General features: G+C 43.7%; 1 protein-coding gene across 1 annotated transcript in view; it reads right to left on the reverse strand.

Moving 5' to 3' along the window:
• Positions 1-12558, reverse strand: part of P2RX3 (purinergic receptor P2X 3) — a 107360-nt gene that overhangs the window by 23339 nt on the left and 71463 nt on the right. Inside the window, exons 7-8 of the mRNA XM_018568623.1 lie at positions 8628-8751; positions 7248-7384 (exon numbers count right to left, since the gene is read on the reverse strand). Coding sequence (XP_018424125.1) covers positions 7248-7384; positions 8628-8751 — 261 coding nt within the window. The remainder of the gene's footprint in view (positions 1-7247; positions 7385-8627; positions 8752-12558) is intronic.

Consider the following 12558-nt stretch of genomic DNA (forward strand, 5'->3'; position numbering starts at 1 on the left):
CTGTAGCCAGCAGAGATGTCAGGAATTATTTTCTGTGGTGAAGGGCATGTTCATTAGGAGATGGAGGTAGCGTTGTCTGATGTCATCAGGGGATCCGGTCATCAGCTTTAGCGTCCGTGCCGAGTCGCCGCCCACAATGTCCTCTCAGCAAGATGGCACCTCCCCGCAAGTCTCAGGTGTTCGTCTTCCAGACAGGAGCAAGCAGCAATGTCCTCTGTGCTGCAGATGTCACTTCAGGACTGCACCTGTGACAAGTGAGTACAGTATCTCTACAGCTCTGGCTGCACAACACAGAAATGACAGTCTGTGTCCTCTGTCTCCTCACACCGGAATGAATCCAGCAACCTTCTGCAAACAGAACTCACTTCCCCTTCCTCCTGTAGCATTCTGGGAAATGTAGTTCATGTACATTCACTCAGATATAATTCCTCCTCAGCTGTGAACACAATCCCCACAAAACTTTGTTCTCTGGCTCCTCCTGCAGCTGCAACATAGCTTCTCTCCTAAAGGAGCCGGAACCACATCAGGGCTACACTCTCCCCCCACTTGAAATCTTTGTATCAACACAAAGGGGACATTTGTATTTAAACTGTTACCAACTATAATTACAAAGAAGAGTATAATAACTTTGCACTAAACACCCATCAGTATACCTTTACTATGGGCAGAAAGACTCAGGTTTATGACATTTTCTAGCAACTGGTGTGGGTGGTGAGAACCTTCCCCAAGGTGTGGGGATGGCTTATGTAGGAAACAAATTCTCAGAAAACTTTGTGGCTTCCATAGACACTGTAGAAGATCTTTTTTACAGTGGGTATGACCTCTTCAGTGCTGTGACCCAGTGAATCATAGGTAAGTCTTTGAGGAGGTCTCACCAGTCGCTTTTATGTTGACTCTAAAAGCCATGAAGTACCCTCATCTGGATCATCATCATCTGGTGGCATCTCTGATGAAGGTGGTGCAACTGATACTTCGCTTTGTAGGATGAGAACATCTGACTCTGAGGTTTTGACTAAAGATTCTTCCATTGCAGGAGGTGAAACACTTTTCCATTGGAGGTATCTCGCAGACTTGTGGTACAAACTCTGGAGCATCCACTCAGATCACTTGAACCAGGATCGGAGGTGAAAGTTGACTTGAGTCGCCTAGAGATTCAGGCGACCACACCCAATCCAAGCAAAAGTCCTTCTTTACTGTCTCCTTCTTCAGCTGTAGGAGAAGGTTGAGACCTAGTAATTGGTCATTGGCTTGAAGTTAATGAAGTTGAGGCAGTTGACTCACCCCTGATAGAAATTCGAACAGCATCAGTCAAGGGCAGTAGATTATTTCTGTGCCAGTTTTTCAAAGGCCCAGATCGTCCCTCGGAACAAATATGATATACTGGTAGTCCAGGTAGTTGTTTACACACGACATAGATTTGAGAACCATCGATCAGCTGGCCCCAAATTTCTTACGACAACTTGATCACCCGGCTGTACATCTTGGACTCTTACTCTCAGATCATAGTTGTTGCTATTGCTTTGTTCTCGACTCTCAGCCATGGCACAAGCTTTCTCATTGGGAAGTTATAGTCTTCTTCACTCCTAGTAGACTAAGTAGTTGCTTAATGAGCCTACTTTCAAAGTCTCGTCCTTGATCCGAATGGATCCTTTGAGGAAGTCCATAATGAACGAATAACTTTTCCACCAGTACTTTTGCCATGGTGACAGCTTTCTGATCTTTAGTTGGATAAGCTTGGGCAGGGCTGTCTTTAACGCAGGGCAAAAGGGGCAGTTGCCCAGGGCCCAGTCATTGTTGTGGGGCCCAAAGCAGCTGCCCCTTGAGCAGGTCCTGCGCTGCAAAACTCCTACCACTGGCCCTGCATCTCCGCACTGACAGCTGAGCGCTGGATGATCGCAGAGCAGAGCGGGTCACACGGAGAGAAGAGCTGGGTGGACGCCCTCCCCCTCCATGCTGTGTGTATGTGTGTGCTGGTGGAGACAGCTCTGCTATGACCCGGACTCCAATGTTCACTGGCCTTTGCATCTGGATGGGGGAGAGGGAGCATGCCGGGTGCGGGGATTACAGCGTGAATCAGGGCAGCATGAACAGTGGGTGTCTGATGGGGAGGCCCTGTGTGTCTGTACTGGCTGCTGCATGTGTATATTAGGGAACACTGAATGTCCAGAGAGAGGGGTCACTATTGTCTGAGAGAGGGGTCGCTGCTTGTCTGTATGTGATGGGGGTCACTACATGCTTTCCACCCTTGAGCCTGCAAAAGATACACCCGCGACACTCTTCTGTTTACTGTGCAATCGGTATTGCAGAGTGTTGCTCCGCCCCTGTCGTATAGGCGTATGCATGGGCGAAATTGCATGGCGGGGGCGGGTAGGGGGTGTTTTGTGTGGGGGCTTGGTTAGTGGGTCGGGCAAGTAGGAGTGAGGGTCCCAAGAAAATGTTTGCCCAGGGTCCAATCAGTATTAACCTCCCTGGCAGTATGATTATTTCGCTTTTCGTTATTTTTTCGGCGCAATTTTTTTTCGGATTTATTTCGTTATTTTATTTTGTCGTTTCTTCCGGGTTTTTTTTCAAATTTTCCCGCCGGTTCCGCCCTCAGCTCGCAAGGGATGGAACCCGGAAGACAGATGCCGGCGCCGGCCGGAGGACACCGCACGGCTCGAGGGACAAGGTAAGTAAATACTGTGGGATATTCCCGAGTGTAGCTCAGGGTATGGAGAAGTAACCCCGAGCTACACTCGGGAATACCGCCAAGGACGTTAAAGACGGCCCTGAGCTTGGGCATAGCGGGTAAAGTGATCAGTCACCACCAGTATGTTCCCTTGTTCACTAGTATCTGGCTCTAGACACAGGAGATCAATGCACACCAAGTCCATCGGTCCTTGGCTTTGAAAATGGCTCATCGGAGCATTCCTGGAAGGCAGAGTCTTTCACTGAATGCACCTCAAACAGGAACGACAATACAAAAACTTTGGTTCTCATTTGAGGCCAAAAGAATCTATCTCGGACCAGCTTGAGAGTCCGGTCAATTCCCATATGACCATGATCATCATGTAGAGACTTTAGCAAGTCTTCCCTAAACTTCTCAGGCAAAAACAGTTGAAGGTGTTCTGCTGCAGTATCCGAGGGGCCTCTTCGGTAGACCACCCCATCATGCAATTAAAGATGTTCCCACTCTTTAAGCACAGACCTGGCTTTCTTCAGAGAGTCTGTGGCTTATAAGCCTCTATGCCCAGACTTAAAGGCCTTTTGAGTTAACCCAATTAATGGGTCTTTAGATTACTCTTCCCTTAAGTTCTTCTTGCTGAGAATGGGTTGCCCTTCATCTCTCAATAGAGCTGGATTAATATATAGGTTGGGGATGCCAGCGGTCCGGACTCCAATGGCTTCAGCTCCTACAGCCCCTTTTTCTCAATACTCAACTCCAGGATACAAGTTCTGTACCCCTTCAGGAGTTAAGTTAGCAGATCCATTCATCTTTAGAGGTGACAGGATAAGGTCTTTTTAATAAAGCATCTACATCAAGATTACCTGCTCCAGGTTGATACATCAAACTAAAACGAAATCCAGACAAGGCGGCTAACCGGTGGCCTGTAGCATCCAACTCATCAGTGGTTAGTATGTATTAAGAGGGTTGTTGGTGGTCTTGACCACAAAGTCGGCTCCATATAGATAGTCTCTTAACTTGTCCACAGCAACCCACTTCAAGGCTAGGAACTCAAGCTTGTGAGCAGGGTAGTTCCTCTCAGAGGGGTTAAGGCTTCGGCTTACATAAGCCACTGGTCGTAACAACCCATCATACTCTTGGTACAACACACCAACTAAACCATCTCAAGTGGTATCGACATGAAATTCATAAGGCTTAGCGGGGTCAGCGTAAGCTAGTACCGGTGCTTGAGTCAGGCTTCTCGTAAGACTCTTGAAAGCCGATTCACAAGAGGTGGTCCACTCATGTTGTATGGACTCCTTGGACTTTCTTGGGCCTTATTGCTTGGTTTGGACCCATCTAGTACTTTATCCTTCTCTCCTCCAATTTTTAGCAAGTCAGTCAGAGGACAAGCAATCTTGGAGAACCCATTCATGAATCTCCTGTAATAGGAACAGAATCCCAGGAAGGACCTCAGCTCATTGACTTTTTAGGCCGAGGCCAAGTTTCCACAGCTTCAATCTTCTGGGGGTCAGTGGATACTCCATCTGTGGACACTATGTGCCCTAGATAGGTGACAGACGGTAGGCAGAACTGACTTCTCTAGGGATAGCTTCAACCTTTCTTCATTGAGTCTTTGGAGGACCTTCTCCAGTTTCTGCTCATGCTCTTCTAGGGTTTTCCCGTAGACTATCGGGTCATCTAAGTACACCAGTACATCTATCAAGTTCATGTCTCCTACCGTCTTCTCCATCAGACGTTGGAAGAAGCAGGAGCTCCAGTTAAACCCTGAGGCATGTGATTGAATTCATAGAACCCCAAAGGACATATGAACGCCATCGTCACGCTGAACCACTTAGCTCCTGTTAGGAACTGCAATGCATCTTCTATTCTGGGAGTGGTATACTGGCCAGGGATGGTCCTCCAATTTAAAGTGCGATAATCTATGCACAAACGCATAGATCAATTTTTCTTCTGTACTACTACAATAGCAGAAGCATAGCGACTTCTGGATTCTCAGATTATCCCAGTAATTTTCAGCTCTACCAGCTGTTCCCGTAGTCTCCCAAGGGGACCTGATGAGACCTCTCCTGAATAGGTCTATCATCTTGTAGGCAGATGCAATGTTTGGTGCTCTTCACACACCCTACATCAAATTCATCTTTGGAGAATAGGTTCCAGAACCTAAGGAGTGGAGTTTGCAGTCTCCTTTTCCACTCCAATGAGATAGGAGTGTCTTTGGGAAAGAACTTCTAAGGGATGTTCCCTTTCGCTCCCCCCACGAAGTCGGTTTGCCTGATTGGCATCTTCATTTTTAAAGTCACCGGAACATTGGGAGGTATTACATATGTTCACCACAACACTGCCTCTGGATCGATGCAAAGCCTTGGTGGAGATTAACTCTGGGACTATCTCTATCCCCGAATCTCCCAGATCTTCAGGATAGGTTTCTAGGATCACATAAGGACCAGGCTGATCTCAGCTGAACCTAACCACGGCTTTGACACAGGTCATCTCTCCAGGCTGAAGAACTTTTTCTCGGAGACTCAGATTCTTCTTCAACCACTAAAGGAGTCAGGAGTCGTCTCACCAAGTCAGTGTTGGTTCTTACAATGATAGAGGTTCCATCATACCCCGGGGGTCGAGCAATCACGATGGCTAGAGTGTCGAACACGCCCCAATTTGTCCAAGAGTGGGGCTGAATTCAAATCGAACTTGTACATATCCAGTATGGAGAAGATTCTGGTTTCCGATGCCCCAAATCTCAAGGCCTTCCAGCTTTTGTAGTGGGACATGCTTTAAGTGTTTTTCATAGAAGTCTTGGTAGATGTGATGTGAGCACCTGAATCCAGGAGGGCCTTGGTGTAGACTTCCTCCACTTGTACTGAGACTATGGAGGAAGAACCAACCAACTCCTCTGGGTACTGCTTGTGATTGGCAGTGGATGGTTGAGCCCCGGTCAATCTCATAGTTATTTTCCGCTTCGTTTGAGGTGGTTGATTGGAGTTCTTCAGCAGAGCTATAAAACTGGTTTGTAGCTTCTCCTGCTTGTTTGTCCAATTCTTATGTTTGGAGTACAATTTAACTGGGCGCCCAGTCGGCTCCTTTACTGGGGCAATTTGAAGTTTCCCTCCTAGCTCTGCCGCCAATAACTTCCATTGTTCCTTTAGGACTTCCTCTGCAGTACTTAGAGGACTCTTTTGTCCTGATCAAGGCATTGTAGGCTGTATATCTTTGAGAGATTCCTGTAGGTCAGCTTGGGCTTCTGCCACTTTCACAATTGCTAGACATATCTCCGCTTGAAACTCTGCCATCTTCCGGACAGTTTTTTCTAGTTTAAGCTGTGTTAGCTGAGCTACGTTGTCTTGATTGTCTTCATCAGAAGGTATGTGGGTTGTAGTTTGTTTTTCCATGTCAATTTACAGCTCATAAGTGTATTCTGAATCATCCTCATCCAAAAAACCTTCACTAGCTTGCACAGAATGCAGGTAAACCTTTTCCTTTTCTTGAACAGGTTTCTCCATAATACTATGATTTTTTTTTCTTCCAAAAGAGCTTCTTCTCGTACAGCTCGAATCAGTTCAGGGTATTTTAACTCTTTATTGTTCTCTCTGGTCTTCAATTGCCACATCACTGGGTCTAGCGGTTAGCACCTCTCAGTGTCTATCGCATTCTGTCCTCGTTGACTGTGGTGACCTTTTTCAGTAAGATATAGGTGCAGTATCTTGTCAAGACGCCTCATGTAGTCAAGGCATCATTTCACCCTTTTGTTGATAGGTGTGTTCAAACTGATACAGCAACTCTGCAGCTTTCTCAGTTCGCCCAAAGACATCCTGAAGAATGTTTAGGTAATCTAGAGCAGTACAATTCTGTTGACTGAGCTTCAGATTTCTAATGGCTTCTAAAGCAGGTCCCTTTTAAACTTTCAGTAATTATTTGTTTCTTTTGCGCCTCTGGAATATCCCGTTCATCCGGGGCCTGCCGAGGGTCCAATCAATATTAATGATTGCCCTGCTTGCCACTTTTTCAGAATAGGTGCTTACACTCTATGTTGGTTAGCAAATACATTCTGTTTAGAGCTAGATTACACACATAGTAGTGATGATAATAATCTTAATGATAATTATATTAATGATGATATTAATAATAAATGTGATAAAAAAATGAACAAATTATTCTGACAACAAGCAAGTCTATAAAAAAGAGTGACATTGGTACCTAAATAAGGTATATTGAAACTATAAATACAATAAGAATCATTGGATACAAAAACTCAATAAATCTCAGGAAAAATTACAGAGATAACTGCTTAGGGAAGCTGTTCAATGTGAAAACGTATGAACTCTTTGTAATAAGAGAGGTGATTAAAGCACCTTTGCTATAAATGTAAGAAATGGGGTGGAGGTAAGGTATTGCACAGTAGAAATGATTTATTATTAAATATTTCATATTTCATAGCCGACTAAAATAGAAAGAATGTGTTTTTGTCCTGAACATAAACAAAGAAAATATAACCATATTCCTCTTTAAATCATGCATGTTTAAATTTGTCCATGGGCTTTTGCTAATCATTTTGACTCTGTGCTTCTTAAAAGAGGCATACCTGAAATTGTAGCCTTGTGACACATTGTTTTTTTCTGATACACTATCCAGTCTGGTAAAACTGTACTGAGGAATACAAAGCTCCCAGGACTTGTCCAGGTCACACATCCAGCCGATCTTAATACTCAGTACTCCTCCCTGCAACAGGGCAACACAAGACATTTTTAATACTTTTTTAGGCTGTTGAGAGCCAAAAATTACAAAAGCAAGTGACGTAGTTGATAAGGTTGGAAATGACCCATCTAATTGAACCTGTGTCTGATTTTGAGTCTCTTAGGGCTTGTTCACACAAAATGCGGACCAGATCTGCATGAGTTTCTGCACACGCAGTGCAGTGTGTTTTGCCACTTTCCGGGCCGTGTTTGTGTGTTCCAGGGCGTTTGCATGTGTTTTGATGCGTTTGCATGCATTCCAGAGCAGGAAAATTAGGGCTTTCTGCAGTTTCTATAACATGCTCTGGAACTGAACGCTGCAGTGTGAACTAGAGCCCAAAATACCATTGGAATACAATGGATGCAGTTTTTATCCATTCTGTAACTGCTCTGCTCTGCTCCTGGAATGCGCTTGGTGTGAACTAGCCCTAAGGCTTTTAGAGCATCGCCTACAGCCAATTTGGGGTACCAACATTTTTTGCAATTTTGAAGCTTGATATATTTGATATCTATTTACTTTACGCAACCTCATTTTTTTATAGTTTACCCCAAATATTGGTATTTTATTGTTTGTGTGAACTACAATCAATTTGAATGCATTTCATTTAAATGCATTTTTATACTGAAAATGTGTTGGATAAAGTGTTCCACTAATATTGTGTGAGATAGAAAATTGCAACTATAACCATTTTTTCTCCAGGGTCTCCTCTTTCAGAAAATATATAATTTTGTGGCGCCTTAAGCAATTTCCAGGCCTAAAATTTGCATATTACACATGTTTGCAAAAAAATGCAAAAACAGCCCTGGCAGCATAACGAATAAGTGATCAAAGTAATGCTTTATTTTGGATGTGAAATTTAAATTACTAAAACACTCCCTCCCAGTAGATAGCTGAGCACTTACTCTATACTCTTCTTAATGAACCAATGAATAAAGCAAATAATTTCAGATTGTCCCAGGTGGAAGTCAATCAATCAAGCAAGAAAGCCAGGTTCTTTCAAAAAATTGTAATACACAGGTAAAGAACTATGGTGGGAACCATTAGAAAGTGTTTGTGTTTCACAGGCCAGCCAATCAAATGTCTGCTTTCACCCTTCACTAGTGATATGTTCACATTTGAACTGGTTGCAAATGCCTGCCAAGGAAACTTCTGCCTTGTCTAGTTGTTTAAATTAGTCCTTATTCTGCCAAAGCTTACCATTACCATCACTTGACCCCTTGGGACATACCTTGTCAGCCAATGTAGTGAAGTTTTGACCTGCAAATTTCACAATATCTCCTAGTCTAAAGATTGGACAGAAAGCATCCTTTTCTGGATGGTGGAGACATCTGAGACTGTTTGGCAGGTTCCCCCTATAGGAATATAAGAAAATAATGTTCAAAGACCGAATCGCTCACAGCATTTTTACATCATGTTGGGGCCATACACACATGAATATGAGCCTTGTGGTGTGTTGCATTTATTGTGAATGTCACCCCAAATTCAGTAAAAAACACCTGCACTACCACAACACATAGATGTGAATATTTTGTGCTTTGTGGTGCACTGTATTGTCAGATGTGGATTTGTAGCTGGTAAACTTTGAAGATCTAAAAACTAGAGTTCCTAAAGGATGCAAGGAGCCAATGACTGGGTGAACCTTATGACACTTGAACTATCAGTTTAAGATGGGCTTACAATGTATGTAAACTCTAACAATAATTGAGTCTACTTTTTTCTACCTTGGGGTCTGGTAAAGAATGTTGTTTGTAGGTACAAAACAATATCAGTTAATCACGTCAGAAGTTTAGAACTGTCCTATTGCCTGTGTACACTTATTGTGTTATCAAAAAGTTTAATTAGCTCTACTCATTTTTATCTTGAACTACAGAGCAATTTGTGTCTGTGTAATTAAGATGGAGAGTAGGAAGGTTTAAGTAGTGTAGCAAAAGACAACTGGGCAGGGCTAATACTCAGTCCACAAAACTGCTGCATGTTGTCAGCCCACAACAGGACATAGGAGCTGAGTGCATTTCTGGCTGATCATCAGGTATGTTTCTGTAATAAAGCATAGGGAAATGTGTACATTGTAGATTATATAGAAAAGGCATGCTATATTAATGTTATAACAGACAAGTGTAGTATAATTTCAGTCAACATTAGGGATGAGGTTTGCCACTACCATAGGTTCAAGGCAAATCCTGTGGGTTCGAGATTTGCTGCCCTAGCAATTTTTTTGTGCACTGCTGCCACCATATGTAATACAGCGATGGCAACAGGGCCCTGTAGACTGTTGGCTGCTTTAGCCATAGAGACTAGCTGTGTATAGCCAACTTAAAAATCACATCCATGGGCTGACTAAGGTGCAAACACTCGGGAAAGTCATGGTGGGTGTCTCTTTTCTTCCCTTTGATCTAGTGAATAAGTAACTAGGATTTTGTCACTTCCAGATTCAAAGTTTATGTGCACTAAAATTAAGGTTTTTATTACTGAAAAGTTTTAATAAAGAGTTGCGCTATTATTGTGTGACTTAAAAAAAATTGCATCTATCTATCTATCTATCTATCTATCTATCTATCACCCTCTTGCTCTATCCTACACTCTCTGACTCATATTTTTGAATCTTTCCCTCTCTACTGGCATCTTTCCCTCCCCTCTAAAACATGCGCTGGTCACCCCAATACCCAAAAAAACAACCTCAACAATCTCAGACCTATCTCCTTACCCACCTTCACCTCCAAACTCCTTGAACGCCTAATCTACAGCCGCTTGAGCTTTCACCTCACTGATAACAATCTCACTGATCCCTTACAGTCTGGCTTTCGCCCCAACACTTCACATGAAACCCCCCTCCTAAAACTCACTAATGATGTACTAAAAGCCTCAAAACAATAGCCACTACTCCTTACTATTGCTATTAGACCTTTCTGCTGCTTTTGACACAGTTGACCATCCACTGCTCCTCAAAAAACTCCACTCGCTTGGCCTACAAGATTCTGCTCTCTCATGGTTCTCCTCTAGTGTAACCTACAAATCTACCTCTTCCTCTCCTCCTTTCTCTTGGGGTCCCCCAAGGCTCTGTCCTTGGACCCCTTCTCTTCTCTATCTACACCTCCTCTCTTGGTCAGTTGATCACCTCATATGGCTTCCTATACAGTGGCGTAACAATCGCCATAGCGACCCAGGCGGCCGCTATGGGGCCCGTGCACAGGGGGGCCCGGCCAGGCATCCCTCTGATGCCGTGTGGGCCGCCTGGGTCACTATGGCGTCTCGGGTGCTGGCTGTCACTGACATAGCTCAGCAGCTGCTGTGAAAGAAAACGTTCCCACTCACAGCCGCTGCGGAGCTGTGTCAGTGACAGCCAGCAGATGCGGCAGAATAGGCCGGTTATACCGGTGTTCTATCGATAGTCCAAACGTATTGAGTTGTGGGACCGCATGACTTCCGGTCCCAGAACTCTATAAGTTCGAACTTTCGATCGATCACCGGCATTTGCAGTAAAGAAGGAGGCGGGGTCCGCCTAACAGCAACCCTGCCTCCTCTCACATCACTGGCCAGCGATCTAAGAGCAGGTGGGGCCAGTGATGTAAGAGGAGGCGGGGGCCGTCGATAGAAGGAGGCGGAGCCCGGGAACGGAAGAGGAGGCAAGGGCCACGGAGGTGACAGGTAAGAAGCGGACAGCGCAACTGAGACCTTGCAGAGCCCACCATAGAGAGTCCATGGTGGGCTTTGCAAGTGGCATAACTAGCAATCACGGCGCCCCATACAAAATTTTGCTATGGGGCCCTGTGATTTCTAGTTACGCCCCTGTTCCTATACCATCTCTATGCTGATGACATTCAAATATATCTCTCCACAACTCACCCCTTCCGTCTCCCTGCTTATCACTAATCTACTAACTGTCATATCAGTCTGAATTTCACAACACTTCCTAAAGCTCAATGTTTCAAAAACTGAGCTCACGGTATTCAACCGTGCACCCTCTACCACCTTTTTGATCAGGATTGATAACACAACCATCCAACCCTCCCCCCATGCCAAGGTGCTAGGTGTCATCCTTGACTCTGACCTCACCTTTCTGCCCCACATCCAATCACTATCCAAATCCTGCCGTCTTCACCTTCGTAACATCTCCAAAATACTCCCCTTCCTCACCAATAAAACCACAAAGCTGCTCATCCACTCACTTGTTATCTCATGTCTTGACTATTGTAACTCCCTCCTCATTGGCCTACTTCTACACAGGCTATCCCCCCTTCAGTCTATCATGAATGCTGCTGCTAGACTTATCCACCTAAGCAACCGTACAGTATCTGCAACCCCCCTATGTGATAGCAATAACAATAAATGTTAAAAAAAAATTAATTAAGTTACAAAAATAAAAAATGTTTTTAAGTCCCCCACCCCCACGTTTACATACATATTAACGTAAATACGCGTTCGATGTGCCAGCGTGCGAAAATTACAATTGCGCTACACGTTACATATCGCCGTGAACGTCGGAGTGAGAGCAATCATTTTAGGGGAAACTGTTTTTTTTTTTACATTTCGGTAATTTTTCCTTTAATATATAAAAAAAAATAAAACCACAGTGGTGATTAAATACCACCGTTTTGTCGAGCCGGCAATCGCTTCTATGATCCAGTACATGTTGGGTATCGCCACACATGCCGGAGTGAGAGCAATAATTCTAGGTCCAATATTTATACTGAGGCATTTTAAAGCGTTGTGTCTGGACTTTTTAGGGTACTGAATTCTGTCGCAGTTTCACGGATGCACACAATTTTTTACGTGGGCATGTTGGGTATCTATTAACTCGTTGTAACCTCATTTTTTTTATTTTACAAAAAAAATTGTTTTAAATAGTGTTTTGGGGCATTAAATTTAACTTAAGTGCATTTTTCACAAAATTTTTGGGTTTGATAATATGTTGCGCTAATGTCGTGCAACATAAAAATTTGCAACTGCCAACATTTTATTTTATAGGGTCTTGGCTTTTCAGAAAATATATAATGTTTGGGGGTTTTAAGTAATTTTCAGGCCTAAAATGTGGAATATATAATGTAAACGAAAAAAAGGCTTTTTTCCTTAAGGGGTTAAAAGAGGGCCAAATGTTATATTGTGTTAATAAGACCTGTGTAATGTTAGTTATTTGTTATTGTGTTTATGTTAGTTATTGT

Source organism: Nanorana parkeri, unplaced genomic scaffold (genome assembly GCF_000935625.1).
Source record: "Nanorana parkeri isolate BGI_ZX_2015 unplaced genomic scaffold, ASM93562v1 scaffold1220, whole genome shotgun sequence".
NCBI lineage: Eukaryota > Metazoa > Chordata > Amphibia > Anura > Dicroglossidae > Nanorana > Nanorana parkeri.